The sequence below is a fragment of the Ictalurus punctatus genome, chromosome 17 (genome assembly GCF_001660625.3).
Source record: "Ictalurus punctatus breed USDA103 chromosome 17, Coco_2.0, whole genome shotgun sequence".
Taxonomy (NCBI): Eukaryota; Metazoa; Chordata; class Actinopteri; order Siluriformes; family Ictaluridae; genus Ictalurus; species Ictalurus punctatus.
The window spans coordinates 26,263,870-26,280,133 of NC_030432.2; the positions used below are offsets into that span (position 1 = coordinate 26,263,870).

General features: G+C 38.6%; 2 protein-coding genes across 3 annotated transcripts in view; one reads left to right on the forward strand and one right to left on the reverse strand.

The window, feature by feature from the left end:
- The window catches only part of LOC108278057 (zinc finger protein 239), a 32,414-nt gene extending 18,018 nt beyond the window's left edge, over nucleotides 1-14,396 (forward strand). Inside the window, exons 1-4 of one of the 2 annotated variants that reach the window (XM_053687415.1) lie at nucleotides 5,788-5,970; nucleotides 8,877-8,932; nucleotides 9,023-9,117; nucleotides 12,128-14,396. In XM_053687415.1, the coding sequence (XP_053543390.1) occupies nucleotides 9,049-9,117; nucleotides 12,128-13,219 (1,161 nt within the window). In that variant the 5' untranslated portion in view covers nucleotides 5,788-5,970; nucleotides 8,877-8,932; nucleotides 9,023-9,048 and the 3' untranslated portion in view covers nucleotides 13,220-14,396. Of the gene's footprint in view, nucleotides 1-1,405; nucleotides 1,412-5,787; nucleotides 5,971-8,876; nucleotides 8,933-9,022; nucleotides 9,118-12,127 lie in introns of those variants that run through there. The other variant, XM_053687416.1, reaches the window with a different exon arrangement.
- Nucleotides 752-2,418, reverse strand: LOC128635289 (uncharacterized). Its single transcript, XM_053687419.1, has 2 exons — nucleotides 2,112-2,418; nucleotides 752-1,990 (listed from the first exon to the last, which is right to left on the reverse strand). The coding sequence occupies exon 2, from the start codon at nucleotides 1,928-1,930 to the stop codon at nucleotides 1,085-1,087; it is 846 nt and encodes a 281-aa protein (XP_053543394.1). The 5' UTR covers nucleotides 1,931-1,990; nucleotides 2,112-2,418; the 3' UTR covers nucleotides 752-1,084.
- Nucleotides 14,397-16,264: the final 1,868 nt, after the last annotated feature.

A 16,264-nucleotide genomic window follows, 5' to 3' on the forward strand; every position in this document is an offset into this window, starting at 1 on the left:
ATGTATAAGCTTGATAAACCAAACATAATTAATTTTACTTACTGTAGTACCAATTGCTTTCACCTGGTAATCACAACTGTTTAGCATATAAGTAGAACTGTGTGTGAGAGTTGGAGTAGAATAGAATAGACAAGACCGCAAGAGAGCGGAACACTTGAAAGGGGTAAACATAGACCCAGCCAATGAAGAGACCATGAGCTTCAATGAAGTGATACTGTTTAAAAGAACTGTTAAAAAGTAATTTATAAAGTACCTTTTAGGGGTTCCAAATATGAAGCACATATTGAACCTTTTGTTCGATGAGATCAGATTTGAAAAGAATGACTAGATATGTTACAAGCGTGAACATGTTGGAATTTTATACTAAGAGTTTTTAAAATTGTTCACATACTTGTGAAAATTGTACTAAAGTAAATTTTAAAAAATTGTAATACTAACAGTAACAGCACCTTGTGGACTCAAAGCATTTCGTCAGCTTCCAAGGAGTTGCTTTCAAAGGAACCAGCAGGATTGTCCTCTGCTGTTTCCGATAAATCATCTAAAAATTTTACACCCCCAACACATGCCGAACTGTCACATTACAACTTTTGGTCCGTCATCATCTTTATGCTAAAATGTGTTAATATATCAGTTATTTGTTTTTCAAGCTCACCATGAGCATCCAGTGATGGCGTTCATCCACAATTCTCAAAATAAGGTTGAACCTTATTAGGATCAATCTGAAACATAAACTGTACATAATCTTCTGCACTCACAATATTATAGTATTATTAGTAATTGGCTTTATTACAACTACATGCAAGCATACACATCTGTTTTTTTTATCTTCAATTTGGTCTTTTAATTTTTCCAGATTTCAGACATTTCAAATGAATCTACAAACAAGACCTACTCCTGATGGGTCTTGTTGTATCTTCTCACAAGAATGAATGAATATGACTTCACAACCTTGGAATAAAAAGTACATATTACATTTACATTTATTATATTTATTCACTTAGCAGACGCTTTTATCCAAAGCGACTAACAAATGAGAAAAGTACAAGCAAAGTGATATATCTAACAGAGAACAATACAAGTAGTGCTACCATACAAGATCCATTAATTGAGTTCCAGAAGAAGCAAAGTGCACAGAGTAGAGGTGGAAAGTGCAAATATATATAATGTTTTTTTTTGTTTTTTTTTCTGCGTTGGTTAGGTGTTGACGGAAGAGGTGGGTCTTTAGCTGTTTTTTGAAGATGGTGAGAGATTCTGCGGTCCGGATTGAGATTGGAAGTTCATTCCACCACTGAGGAACAGTTACTGTGAAGGCTCTGGAAAGGGACCTTGCGCCACACTGAGTGGGAACTACTAAGCGTCGGTTGCTAATCGATCGCAGATTCTGTGAGGGAACATAGGCCTTCAGGAGAGAGTTGAGGTAGGAGCGTGCTGTTCCTGACAAGGTCTTGTAGGTGAGCATCAAGGGCTTGAATTTGATGCGGGTAGCTACAGGAAGCCAGTGGAGGGAGAGGAAGAGGGGTGTGACATGGGTTCTCCTGGGCTGGTTGAAGACGAGGCACGCCGCAGCATTCTGAATCATCTGAAGGGGTTTGATGGAGCTGGCTGGGAGGCCTGAAAGCAGTGAGTTGCAGTAGTCCAGTTTAGAGATAACAAGAGCCTGGACCAGTATCTGTGTAGCCTGTTCGGTGAGGTAGGGTCGGATTTTCTTGATGTTGTACAGGATGAACCTACAGGACCTTGCAGTTGTTGAGATGTGGTCTGTAAAGGTCAAGCTGTCATCAAGAATCACCCCAAGGTTCCTGGCCGTCCTGGTTGGCATGAGTGTGAGTGAGCTGAGCTGTACAGTGAGGTTGTGGTTGATTGAGGGACAACCTGGGATGACGAGAAGCTCAGATTTTGCCAGGTTGAGCTTAAGATGGTGTTCCCTCATCCAGACCGAGATGTCCGACAGGCAAGCAGAGATGCGTGCAGGGACGGATGGATCGTCAGGCTGGAAGGACAAATAGAGTTGGGTGTCATCAGCATAGCAATGATATGAGAAGCCATGAGATTCAATCACCTGCCCTAGAGATGTAGTGTAGATAGAAAAGAGGAGTGGACCCAGAACTGACCCCTGTGGAACGCCAGTTGTGAGTTGCTGAGTTTCAGAAATACCTCCCCTCCATGATACCTTGAAGGATCTGTCAGAGAGATAGGATTCCACCCAGCGCAGAACCGTTCCAGTGATGCCCAGGCTGGAGAGAGTTGACAGTAGAATCTGATGGTTCACAGTGTCGAAAGCAGCAGAGAGGTCAAGTAGGATGAGGACAGATGATCTAGAGGTTGCTCTTGCTAGATGTAAGGCTTCAGTGATAGAAAGCAGAGCAGTTTCTGTGGAGTGGTTGCTCTTGAAGCCAGACTGCTTGGTGTCCAGGAGGTTGTTCTGTGTGAGGAAATTGGAGAGTTGATTAAAAACGGCTCTTTCAAGAGTTTTGGAAAGAAAAGGGAGGAGGGAAACAAGTCTGTAGTTGTCAGACTTGAGAAAAGCAGGGTTAAGTGATGGTTTATTAAGCAGTGGGGTAACCCGGGCTTGCTTAAATGAGGTAGGGTATGTGCCAGTAGAAAGGGATGTGTTAAAGATGTGTGTGAGTGCAGGTAATAGTGTGGGAGAGATTGACTGAAGAAGGTGAGAAGGGATGGGGTCAAGAGGACGGGTTGTGGGATGGCTAGAGAGGAGGAGTGTAGAGACATCAGTCTCTGAGAGGGGAGAGAAGGAAGTCAGTTGGGAGTTACATGGAGGAGGAGTGGGTCTATGCAGGTCTGGGGTTGAGAACTGGTTCCTGATTGATGTAACCTTGTTGGAAAAGAAAGTGGCAAAGTCATCTGCAGTGAGAGAGGTAGGGGAAGGGGGAGGATGGGGACAGAGAAGAGAGGAAAAGGTTTTGAAGAGAATGCGGGTGTTGGGAGAACTATCAATCTTCTCTTGGTAGTATGTGGCTCTAGCAGTGGAGATGCTATTGGAAAAAGAGGAGAGAAGTGTCTGGTAATTGGTTAGGTCATTTGGGTTGTTTGATTTGCGCCATTTCCTTTCAGATGCTCTTAGTTTGGCTCGGTTGTTACACAGAGCTTCTGAGAGCCAAGGGCTAGAGGGTGATGTGCGAGCAGGTTCGGAGGTTAGGGGGCATATGCTGTCAAGAGAAGATGTCAGAGTGGAACATAGCATGTCTGTTGCGGTGTTTAAGTCAAGTGAGGAAAGGTGGCTATTGGAGGGAAGTATGGTTGTGACAACGGAGGAGAAATGTGAGGGGGAAACGGAGCGAAGATCTTGCAAAGATAACATGTATATGCTGAAATGTTAAAACTGTATTGTCAGGTGAACAAAATGTTGTGGCTGTTACTATCTATAATAACTGGCTTCAATTTTAACTTGACAAAAAGTTACAAAATTCTCAGATCAAATCAGGTAGAAAGTGCTGTTAAACTGTGCCTTTTACTTTTTACAGGGCCATTCTTACCTCACTCTCCAGCTCTTGATTGGGGGTAGTTCTTGCTATGTCCCACCAAAAAAAGATTATACAGTCCTATTCTTGAGAGAAACACACAGGGACACTTCCCATCCCAAGCGTCTTTTATGTATGCAGATAATACATAAAGATATTTGTCTTAAATAAATAAATACATACATATATTTTATCTAAAAATAAAGATCTGGTTATTTCTGAAGCTCTTGTGTACTCTGGGGAACTTTCATGTGATTTGGTGGTGGTAGTGGAGACAGTGGAGGTGGTGGAGGAGGTGATGTCTTCTGTAGGGGGCTGTCTTCTCCAGATTAGATTTTTCAATGTACAGGGGACTGTCTTGTATTAGGCCTTTTCTCCATCCACCTATCCACCTTCAATAACTATATGGTGCTGAGATCCATCTTTTCACACTGAGGACAGCTGACTATTACATGAAGTACAAACATTCACTGTTGAGCAAGAAGGTAACACAATACATTAAGAGACAGGGGGGTGTAAACTTTTGAACAGGATGATCGGTGTAAATTGTTATTATTTTGTCTTCTGGGAGACATGTAAATACCTTACTTAGCTTCTGAAACGCAGTACTAAATGAAAAAAACAATATCTTTGAACAAAATAATAACAATTTACAACAGCTCATGTTTCCCAGATGCTGAAAACAGTTTTTTCCAGATTCAGAATTAACAATGACAATAACAATGAGTGGTGAGTGACAATGGTCCTCAGTTTTCCGGCGCCGAATTTCAAGAACTGGCCAAATTACTGGATTTCAAACATATCACCTCAAGCCCTCACCACCCTCAGGGACATGGACATGCAGAGAGAGCAGTACAAAGAATCGCAAAGAAGAACTTAAAGCAGATGTCGTGAATAATTCAACCTTTTTAGCCTAAATCAAAAACTTCAGAGACAGAGAGTTTAGTAGATGTCAAAAAGTAAATAAACTTTATTGAAAACCAATAAAGTGTGACAGTCTGCAGAGAGTCCGAATTATGCAAGCACACACAGCATTTTATATATAATATGTATACCTTTCTCCACAGCCTTTGTAGGTGGGGTTTTGCCTTTCCTCGTTGAAACAGACCAATCTTTTATGCCACAATTAAATATTCATGTCTATGCATTATCTTAAATTTGTTGAGCATGCGCAGTTAGTTGTTTTTCTTAAAAAGGTTTTACGAGGTTTGTGTGTCCTGACCCTGACTCCCTTCTTAGGCCTCAATGAGCATCTGTCTGTCTCTATCGGTTGTCCCCGCTGATATCTACCTCCTTTCCAGAGGCCCTCTCCTAACTCCCTAATTGGTATCTGGCCTCAAGGTTATTTACTTACATACGCAAATATCTACTGGCAATTTATTGCTGTGCAGAAATGTGCCAGCTAATACAGAAGAACAATTATTGTACACTAAAACACAGAGTTCATTCAACTCAAATCCACTCAGAATATAACTTGATCAAACATTGTTCTATTGATTTAGATTATGCTTCTAACTGTTGATTATACATGTAGATTATGTTTTTTAACCAATATTGATTATACGATTATGCTCAAGTAATAATTCTAAATGTTGGTTATATATTGGATGCACTTCATTAACATATCCGAATGTTAGGTACACATATTGTTTACACTTCATAGATATTTTCTATACAGACAGACCCTCTAACAACTCTTGCGTGCTATCGATTGACCCCCTGTGTCACCACTGGTGTCAGTCCAGCTGAACTTCTGATGGGCAGAAAGATAAGAACTACTCTGCCCACCCTGGAGAAAAATCTTCAACCCAGTTGGCCGAACAGAAAGAAATGAAAGAAAAAGACAGACAAGCGTACTATTGTCAGACTGAAGCTGTAAATAAATATCTTTATATTTATGTCTGAAGGTTTCATTTAATTGAGGTTTGGTTTATAAGAATGATTTTTTCTGTTCTGTTTTAACTGACTTGTTAGTGTTTTCTGACTTTTTAATTTGTTTTCGGATTTGCCATTGTGTTTATCATTTTTTTAATTATTATTTGTTATTTGATTTGCACTTCTCGGCCACCGTACTGTCCCGCTTAAACCCATTCAAACAGGTTGAAGGCGCGGACTAATTTGGAACTATTGAGTGCTACATGAACCACGTGACTGCGTTACGGCGAGATCAAAGCGTGTCGCAACTCCTTTTCAACGGCGCTGGGCGAATCGAACATGGCGGCACTGGTTTAAAGCACACTGCGCATGCGCTTCATTCCTACACGCTCAACCCCCCCCCCCCCCCCCTCTCTCTCTCTCTCTGTGTGTGTGTGTGTGTGTGTGTGTGTGTGAGAGAGAGAGAGAGAGAATGGGACGAGGTGGCAGATAAAGAACCAAACACACACCCTGACGCTTTAAATCCGGTTCTGTTCAAACCGAGATCACTTCACGGAGCCTTTTAACATCCCGAACTCACCAGACCGGAAGTGAGGGACTCTGTGGAAACCGTTAGGTAAGTAAATAAATTAAATACTAATAATAACAATAATAATCCAAATCAATTCTGCTGTGCTGGTTTATGTAGCTCATAGCTGATAGCGCTTAGCTGTGTTACACTCTAAAGCGTCCCCCGCACCCCAGGTCTACATAGCATGTGCACACAGTTACACCACAGTTTATAAATCTATATAAAAGATGTATCATGTTCTAACCTTTAGTTTGGGTTAGTGAAGAGTAATAAAAGTGTGAGTATCGATGGAATTGAATATACACCACAAGACAGGAACACAATTACACCGTAAGACACAACAGCCAGAACAAAAGAAAAAGAGAACAAGAAACAAAAAGTCCACAAGGAGGAAGAAGCAAGAGATGAAAAACAAACGTGTATTGATACAGAATCCGTTTATCATTCCTTCTTTTCATATTCTAATAAATGACCCAGAAGTGACTTGTTTCTTTATTTGTTGTACAGGATAAAGATATTTTTACTGAAAAGCATGCCCAGTTATTAAAATGTAGTTGTAGTAGTAGTAGTAGTAGTAATAATAATAATAATGATAATAATAATAATAATAATAATAATAATAATAATAATAATAATAATAATAAAGACACTAAAGACAAATAACAATAAACAATAAAGACACAGCAGACACTATAACTACTGTTCGCTCCCGTGGTAAATAAAAAGGATAACATATAACTGACACGTCACTTCCAAGTCAGGAGAACATTATCTGTCTATGATATTACTTTTATTGCACCTGTGGGAATTTGCATGTGAAGCCAGGTTTAGATTATTGTCATCATGCAACAGTCCCAAATAAAATGATTTGCTGCAATCTGTAGCTCCAATTCATCCATTTTATGGGTTATTGATCTGGCATTGGTGAGAAAGATACTTGGAAGCGGTGATTTATGTGGTTGCTTCTGTAGCCTAGTAAGCAGGCCTTCATGGCATCCTCATGTTTGTTTTGTGTCCCTCCTTCTGCGTCGTTGTTTCCACGGAGACCCTGGTGTTCTTGCCTTGACCTCTGGTATGTTGTGAGTCCACTGAAAATCACTTGTTAAAGATAACTTACAATGAAAACTGTAAAAAATAAATAAATAAATAAAAATAATAATAATAAAGTCCTGACGACTGTAAACATAGTTTGTAATACAAGTCTCGACCCACATAAAAACAAATACAAAACACCGAACTGGAGAGCAAAAAGCTGTTGCATCCACACGTGCAACCTTCAGCATGAACTACCTTATTTAAACCTTTCTGGTTAGTTTCACGCTAAAAGTCTTTGAAAATGTAATTCAGGAGTAAGTGCTTGATTTTTTTATTAGAAAATATTTTGATTATATCACTTTAATTATGCACATTTTGTTATACCTTGGGGGAAAAAATTCATTATTCGTTGTTCATTTGTGTGATAATTTCCCTTCTTTAATTGCTGTTGTATAGCTGTATGTTTTGTTTGTTGCTGTAATAAAGATTAAATTGTATGGAAACTAGTTTCAGGTGTTCCACCTTGGTTGTAAAGCCCTGTTTGCATTGCATTAGTTTTACCCATGGATTTGGAGTAATGTGTAATGTAATTATTACCAGAGTATCTCTGGGATTTTAGTCCCATCCGAATCTGTAATGTCAGTCACTTTTTATGGATTGAATGTGCTGGGATCTGGAAACATTACTCTGTAAGTTGCCTTCTGTAAACTGACCAGGAGAAGTTTCACTAGTTGATGTCATGTCTTATGTTACAAAAACTAGTTGTTTAGATTGAGTTACCTGTATTCTCCACCAAATACGTAGAAAACACTAGCAGATCTGCTTGAAGGGGGAAATTTGGCTAATTTAGGTTTGATCAACTATTCGTCCAGTAAGAAGTTGACCTTGGCGTATTCATTAATTATGCATTAGATGTTACCTCGGTGTCCATTGGCAATAATATTCTAAATACAGTGGGACATTTTTTTAAGAGCATGTAGCAAGATCTGCAATTCAAAGCATTAGACGTTTGTAAACAATGACACGTATGTTTAAGAATAAACAAGATTTTATTAAACTTTTCTATGACACAGAAGCTAATCTACCACTAATTACACTAAACTAATTTAACACAGGCGCGCGGACGCGCGCACACACACACACACACACACACACACACACACAGCCACAGCCACTTACTAGTTTGCAGTGTAACTTTTAAATTAGCAATGGTACGATGGATTGTTTGGATTGTTCACCTGTTAGTTAACACATTTATGTACTGTATTCCCATACATATTAAAAAATAATGTATTGATGGCTTTGTAATTCATTTAGGGATGGATGAGGGAAAATGTATTTAGTTGCATTTGTTTCTGACAGGAGTTGGAAGGATCTAGCCGTCAGTTATTTAGTGCTGGATGTATTTTGTCTGTCTTCTTAGCAATAGGTGGTATCTTTGAGCTAACAAAGCACGCCTTAAAGTTGTTGCTCTTTCTGAAATATGCCTTTTTCTTCTCCTCAGCAAAAAGACGTTTTGCCAAAACGAAAATTAGCAAGACCTTTTACGGCAGATTTATTTATCTCAGGAGTCAGCTTGTGAACACCGACAGGAAACCCTGTGAAAATGAAACCCAGTGAAAATAGTTATTTTCTACTTTAAAATAAATAAACCAATAAAATAAACGACACAGTAGTGTTTTTATTCTTTTATTTTTAAATATAATAAAAATACTTATTACATATAATATATAAGCACAATAGTCAATAAACATGACCAGCAGATGTTTGTGTTCTATTTATCAACTAATACAATAATGATATAATATTATTATAATATAACAATATAATAATGTCCATGACAGTTCTCTCTGCATGGTATTTACGTCAGCATCCGAATTCACTCACTCATTTTCATTCACTTCTTCCCCATTTAGTGGAATCAACTGTCAAATGCTTTGAAGCTCTGATACTCTGTGTAACATCACTAAAGGTGAGTTCACCTGAAACTTCCCACCTGAGCTGCTCAGTTAACAGGTTAGCGGAGATTCTGGAGTCATGAATCTCTGTATTTTTCTTCCAGTGTCCTGATTCTTTACACCTTGTATAATGAAGTCCAAGTCGAGACGGCACTCTGTAGTACGATCTCCACATACTCCTGCTGCTACTGGTTCAAAGGTAAAGTTTAGTCATGTGTCTGGTTTCTCTTTTCATTTTTAAACTCTGAGAACTTATTTATAATTGAGTAACCATTACAACTCTATATACAACAAGCAGAAAACTTGACGTCGCCAGTTAGTCTCTTTTGATATTACTTTATGACAACAGTGTTACCACGTCTTGGTAAAGTTTCTTTTTTAATATAATCTTGGCTAACGGTCCAGAAACGTCATGGCCATGTCTTCAAAAAACGTCACTAACTAGTCCCATTGAGAAGGTTGTGAGGACATGGTACTCTGCTATCCAGATAACTTTCTGTCATTTTATCTTTGTTGAGATGCCATTTGGATTTAATATGGGAAATTTACTAAATGTATCAAACATTTTACTTAAGTAAATGAATCGATGTCTGAATTTTGTTATCTTTTGATGTTATTCGTCATACATCAGTGGCAAATATCTGCCAGCCAAAGGGCAATTTACAACAACTACCAAACATTTTTGCTTAGTAAATGGTGATTATTCATAATATTATATCTTTCTAAATGAGATTTTTTAATGAAGGCACGAGACTTCTCTTTGAATTTTAAATTCTTAGCAGTGCGCAGAATCGGATTTTTGGAATTCTGTGCATGCGTCTAATTTTGCCAGTAACCGTCGAATTCCAACGGATGCTAATGAAAAGGTAAGCACTATAAATCTACCTTTATTCATGAATTTTGTCCATTTAACGATTGTCACTCTAGTTGTGGATTGTTTTATTTTTATGTCTTTAAAACTTCATTTCGTAATTAAAGGCCCTATTTTGTTAATTTTGCGTATGAAGGAAAGACTTGTGCGGTGCCTGAGGTTTAAATTGGCCACTTAAACTAAACTATTTCACATTTTCTGAACTTCAACATTAGTCGAGTGTTAATTATATATTATGACGGTCACTTGCGTTTGGTACATGAAGTTCACAAGAGCTTGTGCATATGTGTCAGGCTTGAATATGTTGAAGATATTTTTTTTAAGTGAGCGACACGATTATAGTCGCCAAAATCAACATCTTATTTCTTTATGGAATGTTGCAGTGTTAATTATAAATGATTTATCTGTACACATAAATATAAAAAAAAAATCCGTCACAATACGGAAGTAAGAGTCGGTCCGTTGCATGCTGACTTTAAGCCAACGCTCTTGTTTAAAGGGGAAATGAAGCATTTAATCATATTAACATGATTTACTAAATAGATTTCCAAACTGACCAACAGTTATATAACAAACATGATATATCTATAGAATTTTCACAGTTGTGTAAGGTGTAATTGTGGTTAAGTTATAATAAAGTAGTTGGAGAAAAACTTGAACAAAAACTTAAAAAATTGAGTCGCGATATTTTATCTTTGCAATTAATTTAATGTAAAATGATGAATGCATATAGTAATATTTTACCAATTCCTATAAATTTAAGTACTTACTTAAGAATAGCAAGTCATTCACATGTTGATTTGTTGCTGTTTGTTTCCACTGCAGTTCTTTCAGACACTCTATTCCACTGTAGATAAGACATTTATGAAGTTTGCATTTATTATTAACTAATTAACGAATATATTTATTGAATAGTATAATAGTATACAAGTTTTTAATTTTTTTAAGTATATATTTCTCGTTGCAGAAGAAATACCCCATTTTATTATTAACTATCACTGTTAATCAGATGTGCATAATTATTTTAGTAAATTAAGCTTCATCATTTTCACCTACTTGAAAGGCCAGTTTGGGTCAAAAAAGAGTCCCTGTTATGTTAAAATGAACCTAATGTGTAGTTAATTTCGGTAAAACTAACATGTACTTTTCATTTTCAGCAGCAGGACCAGAGACAGGCTGCACAGCAGCAACAACATGACCAAGATGATGATGATGACTTGTACTTTTTGAAGAATGAGGCTTTTTTCCTTTGGTTGTGTTAATTTATTAATTTATAGGTGCATCTAAAAAATGTAAATAAAATTTGTGTATATATAATTTAATTAAAAGTATATTGAATATATGATTTAATTCAAAAAGTAGAACTTTCATATATTCTAGATTCATTACACATAAAATGAAATATTTCAATCCTTTTTTTTTGTTTTAATCTTGATGATTACGGCTCATGGAAATAAAAAATCCAGTATCCCAGTGACTAGATGACGCCTGTATATGGTCATTTGGACGTACTCGCTATGTTCCAGCAACGTTCTATGAAATATGTTGTTGCCACGACGTATACAGGGCTTACAAGGTAACGTGGCTGGAACGTTATTTGGTACGTCGTTGTTTACGTCTTCACAATGTAACTGTGTTAGCTCGGTTCAGGTCAGGGCTCACACTTTGTGCCATTTAGATTATTAATAAAGGAACTGATTTCATTTCATGTTTCTGTTGTAAATTCTGAAACAATTAGCAGATTAGCAAACCAAAAGACACGCCTGCTGTTAGCTAGCTAACTAAAGTTCATTAGATGGAAATGTGTAGCACTTGCTCCATTTGTTGGATAGTGTCGTGGAATCTTGGTAAATGGTCTGCATTTGTATAGCGCTTTTATCCAAATCGCTTTACACAGTGTCTCATTCACCCACACATACCAGTGGTAGCAGAGCTGCCATGTAAGGTGCTAACTTCGCATCGGGAGCAGCTTGGGGTCCAGTGTCTTGCCCAAGGACACTTCGGCATGTGGAGTCATGTGGGCTGGGAATCGAGCCGCCAAGCCACACTGAGCCACACACTACCACCTGAGCCACAGCCGCCAAACTGTCTTGTTCATCCTGGCTCTTATAAAATGATCAGTCACAGTGGTTTTGGTATTAGTAAAATTGAGCTGCAATCAATAGAATTACATTACAAACATAAAATTAAAAAGCTGTTACAGCCATTTAAGGTGGGTGATTGGGTGGTCAAGCCTTATTACAGTATTGTAGGAGACATTTCCAAAAACAACTCTATAAACACATGGGTACAAAATCTAAAATTATTTAAGCATCTTGAATTGTTTTGTGTTTTCCAGACGTACCACTGCTCACAGTGTGGGAAGAGTTTTACAAAACGTCTTCATCTCCACCGACACGAGCTCAGGCACACAGGAGAGAAGCCGTATCACTGCTCACAATGTGGAAAGAGTTTTACTTGTCAGAGTTCTCTCCAAAGACACGAGCGCATTCACACAGGAGAGAAGCCGTATCACTGCTCACAGTGTGGAAAGAGTTTTACTTGTCAGAGTGGTCTCCAAATACATGAGCGCATTCACACAGGAGAGAAGCCGTTTCACTGTGGACAATGTGGGAAAAGTTTTAGTTGCCAGAGTAATCTCCAAATACACAAGCGTATTCACACAGGAGAGAAGCCATATCACTGTGGACAGTGTGGGAAGAGTTTTACTTTTCAGGGTGGTCTCCAACAGCATGAGCGTATTCACACAGGAGAGAAGCCATATCACTGTGGACAGTGTGGGAAGAGTTTTAATTGCCAGCATAATTTCCGACGACACCAGCGCATTCACACAGGAGAGAAGCCGTATCACTGTGGACAGTGTGGGAAGAGTTTTCCTTCCCAGCGTAATCTCCGACGTCACCAGGACATTCACACAGGAGAGAAGCCGTATCACTGTGGACAGTGTGGGAAAAGTTTTAGTTGCCAGAGTAATCTCCAAATACATGAGCGCATTCACACAGGAGAGAAGCGAAATTACTGCTCACAGTGTGGGAAGAGTTTTACTTGTCAGAGTGCTCTCCAAATACACATGCGCGTTCACACAGGAGAGAAGCCGTTTCACTGTGGACAGTGTGGGAAGAGTTTTACTCATCAGGGTAATCTCCAACAGCATGAGCGCATTCACATAGGAGAAAAGCCATATCACTGTGGACAGTGTGGGAAGACTTTTACTCATCAGAGTTATCTCCAACAGCATGAGCGCATTCACACTGGAGAGAAGCCGTATCACTGTGCACAGTGTGGGAAGAGTTTTACTCAACACAGTACTCTCCAGCAACACAAGCGCATTCATACAGGACAGAAGCCGTACTTCTGCGGACAATGTGGACGGAGCTATACTCATTCAAGGTCTTTAAGGACACACAAGTGCACTAACGTGAAGCCATGAGACCTTGAAATGTGAATTTGTCAAATTAAGATGCATGTTTTTTATTTTAATTTTTTAAAAGGAGGTAAAGAGATGTTCCAGCATAAAACTATAATAATATAGTATTTGTCATGGACTGTAGTATTCTGTTGCATGGGACTTTAGTGCTTACTCTCTGGGTTTTAGCAGAATTCATGATTTTACGTTGTTTCACTGTTTTCCCCCCAAACGCTACAATACCAAGCATGGACTACACATTTAACCAGTGAGAATGCCCACTTTAATCAACATCAGACATCTGACAGCTCTGCTCTTTTGTTTGCTGTCAAACGGTTGAGCACTGCCGTGTGTGTGTGCAAAATCCGCCGAAAACTCCCACACAACGTTAATACTGTGGTTAAAGTGTTTAGATGTCTATAATGCACGTTGATAATGCGACTAACATAGGAGTACTCCATGTCTTAATTCAATTTGTGTTTACCTTAATGTAAAGTCATACTCGAAGTAATCAATAACTGTTTACATGGTAGTTTCTTAATCAGAGTATTGTCTTAATTGAGTTAATTTCTGATTATTGTTGTCCATCTAAATGTATTGTACGAGTTCACTGTGAGTTCACAAGTTCCTCATAGAAGATCAGGTTGCCTACTGATCACACTTTATCAATATGTTCTATAACTCTGTGTGTTCTGGAAATCTAAATAAATGATATAAATGGGATAAATGGCACTCATCCAAGCCATCAAAGATAAATGGAACCTTTTTCAAGCTGGAAATGTCAGTTTCTTTTAACAGGCATGAAGGAGCTCCATCAGACTCGACTTTTGGTCTGTCATCAAATTCAGCTCTCATAAAGAATGTGGAATCATAAGGTAGATGTCCTGATTTGCTTTCCTTTCAATCCAGTCAAGAATGAACTTCTGCACAGAGACTGGTTTTCCAATGCCAGTGACTCCCTTTGTCAGCACAGTTCTGATGGGTTTGTCTTCTTCAGATAAGAGCTGAAAGATGTCATTGCATGTGATTGGTGTGTCCTGTTGTTCTCCTAGATGCTGCCTCAATCTGTCTCACCTCATGTTTATAACTGTCATCTCCACTGTGTCCATCTGTGATGTAGAGCTCTGTGTAGATATAATTCAGGAGTGTTCAGGCATGACCCACAATCTGCTGCTGTAAATAAATTTCAATGAACATACAAGTTAAGTCTGATAAAGTTTCAGTGTTTGAATGAAGTAGTAATAAACCAGTGTGAAGTAGTAGGTGTGATGAGACACAGCTCACATAATTAGTCTTTAACATCACAATTCTTGTGACAGGTTAACACACACAGGCAAATCTTTTTTCTTTTCTTTTTTTTTTAACATAAATTTTAGAGGGTTACATTTGCCTTGCCTTATTGTGGTTTTATCCTGGATAATTGTGTCTACTACTTTGTTGGGAGCATTCCTGAAAAGTTAACCTCTGGAACCTTAATTTCTGCCAGAGAGAATTTCGCCACTCTTAAGGCTGCCTGCATCTGTTTGATGTCAGTGTCTTTGGCATTCTGTGCTGGACTGTTAATCCCTAACGCCAAAATAACATGTTCCATGTCAGTGGAAACTGTGTTTATGTTAATTACAGCCTCCATGTGTCTGAACATGGCCCCAGATAGCTTTCTATTTGGAGGTCGGGATTCTTAAAAGGTGGAATTTGACAGATTGGAGTTCCTGATAATCAGCCATTTTTTAACGGACGGTCAACTTCCGTTTGATAATTTTTCTGGACGTGTTTAGGTGTCTGCTTGGCCGTCCTCCTGTGAGTCACATTGTACTCCAGCAGGTGTGTTCAAAAATTGTGGTCTGCCAGACTGCTGAGGAGACTCATTGCGGTAAGTGGGGGCTGTCTTCATATGGCTGCCATATTTAACTATAATCTGCACAGGAAAGGACTCTCCCTCCCTGTGCATGGTGTTGGGCTTGGTGACTGTGTAGGCATAGGAGAGTGCTCTCTCTCCCCATGCACGATGTTCAGTGCTGCGGTAGGAACAAGGCAGAGGCCAGACTGTACCCTGAATGGGATGCCTGCGTCCATGTATTACCACCGTCTGTTGCTCTAGATGTGAAAATAAAAGCAAGGATTTTTTAGAAAGTTGAAAAGTAAGAATAACTCAATTTGTATTGTTTTCTTTTTGGTAACTTGTATTAAATAAATGTGAATCTAAAATAAAAATTGTTTTTTTAAAAATATGTATATATGCAGAAAATTGAAAAATGAACAAGCTGTTGCAGTGTTTCGGTTCTGTTGGAACCTTCTTCAGGACCTTAAACTGTAGTTAAGTAAGGAGCTTGGGTTGGAACAGGTTAGGTTTAAAGGGGCCAAAGTTTAAGGGTTATATTTAAGGTTTGGTGTTAGGATTAGGGTCAAGATTTATAGGAGAGGTTTAAGTATTAAGGTTAAGGATAGTTAGGTGTTGGGATCAGGGCCAAGATTTTTAGGTAAAGGGTAAAGCTGTGTGTCTTGGGGTAAAGGTTAAGATTAGTTTTTAGGTCTAGGACTAGCATTTTAGGGATAGGGGTAAGCTATAGGTCTTAAGGTGAAAGTTAGTGTAAGGTGTTAGGGCCATGGCCAAGATTTTTAGGGGCAGGGTAAAGCTTAGCATATTGGGGTGAAGATTAAGATTATGGGTGGGGTGAACATTGTTTGTGCAGGTGTAAATGTGAGGGAGAGCAGAACGAGGGTGAGCCAGTAGGGTTGGAGGTTAGGCACAATTGTTCCCCCATCACAATAATCCATTGCATGTTTGAATAAGGAACCAAGGAGAGCTTGATAAGTTGTCAGATATTTCAGATGACTGTGGGTTCTTATATGCTGGTCTAATGTTTAGATTGGTTTTGGGTTAGGGTTAGGGGTTAGGGTTAGGGGGGTTAGGGTTAGGGTTAGGGTTTAGGGTTAGGTTTTTGAATTATTTATTTCTTACTTAAAGTCCCCTGATTCAGGTTAAATGTGCACTGGCACATCTCCATCTTCCTTCTCTTTTGTCATTTGTAATATTCTCAGTGTTTTATTCTGTCTTTTGTGTATGAGGAA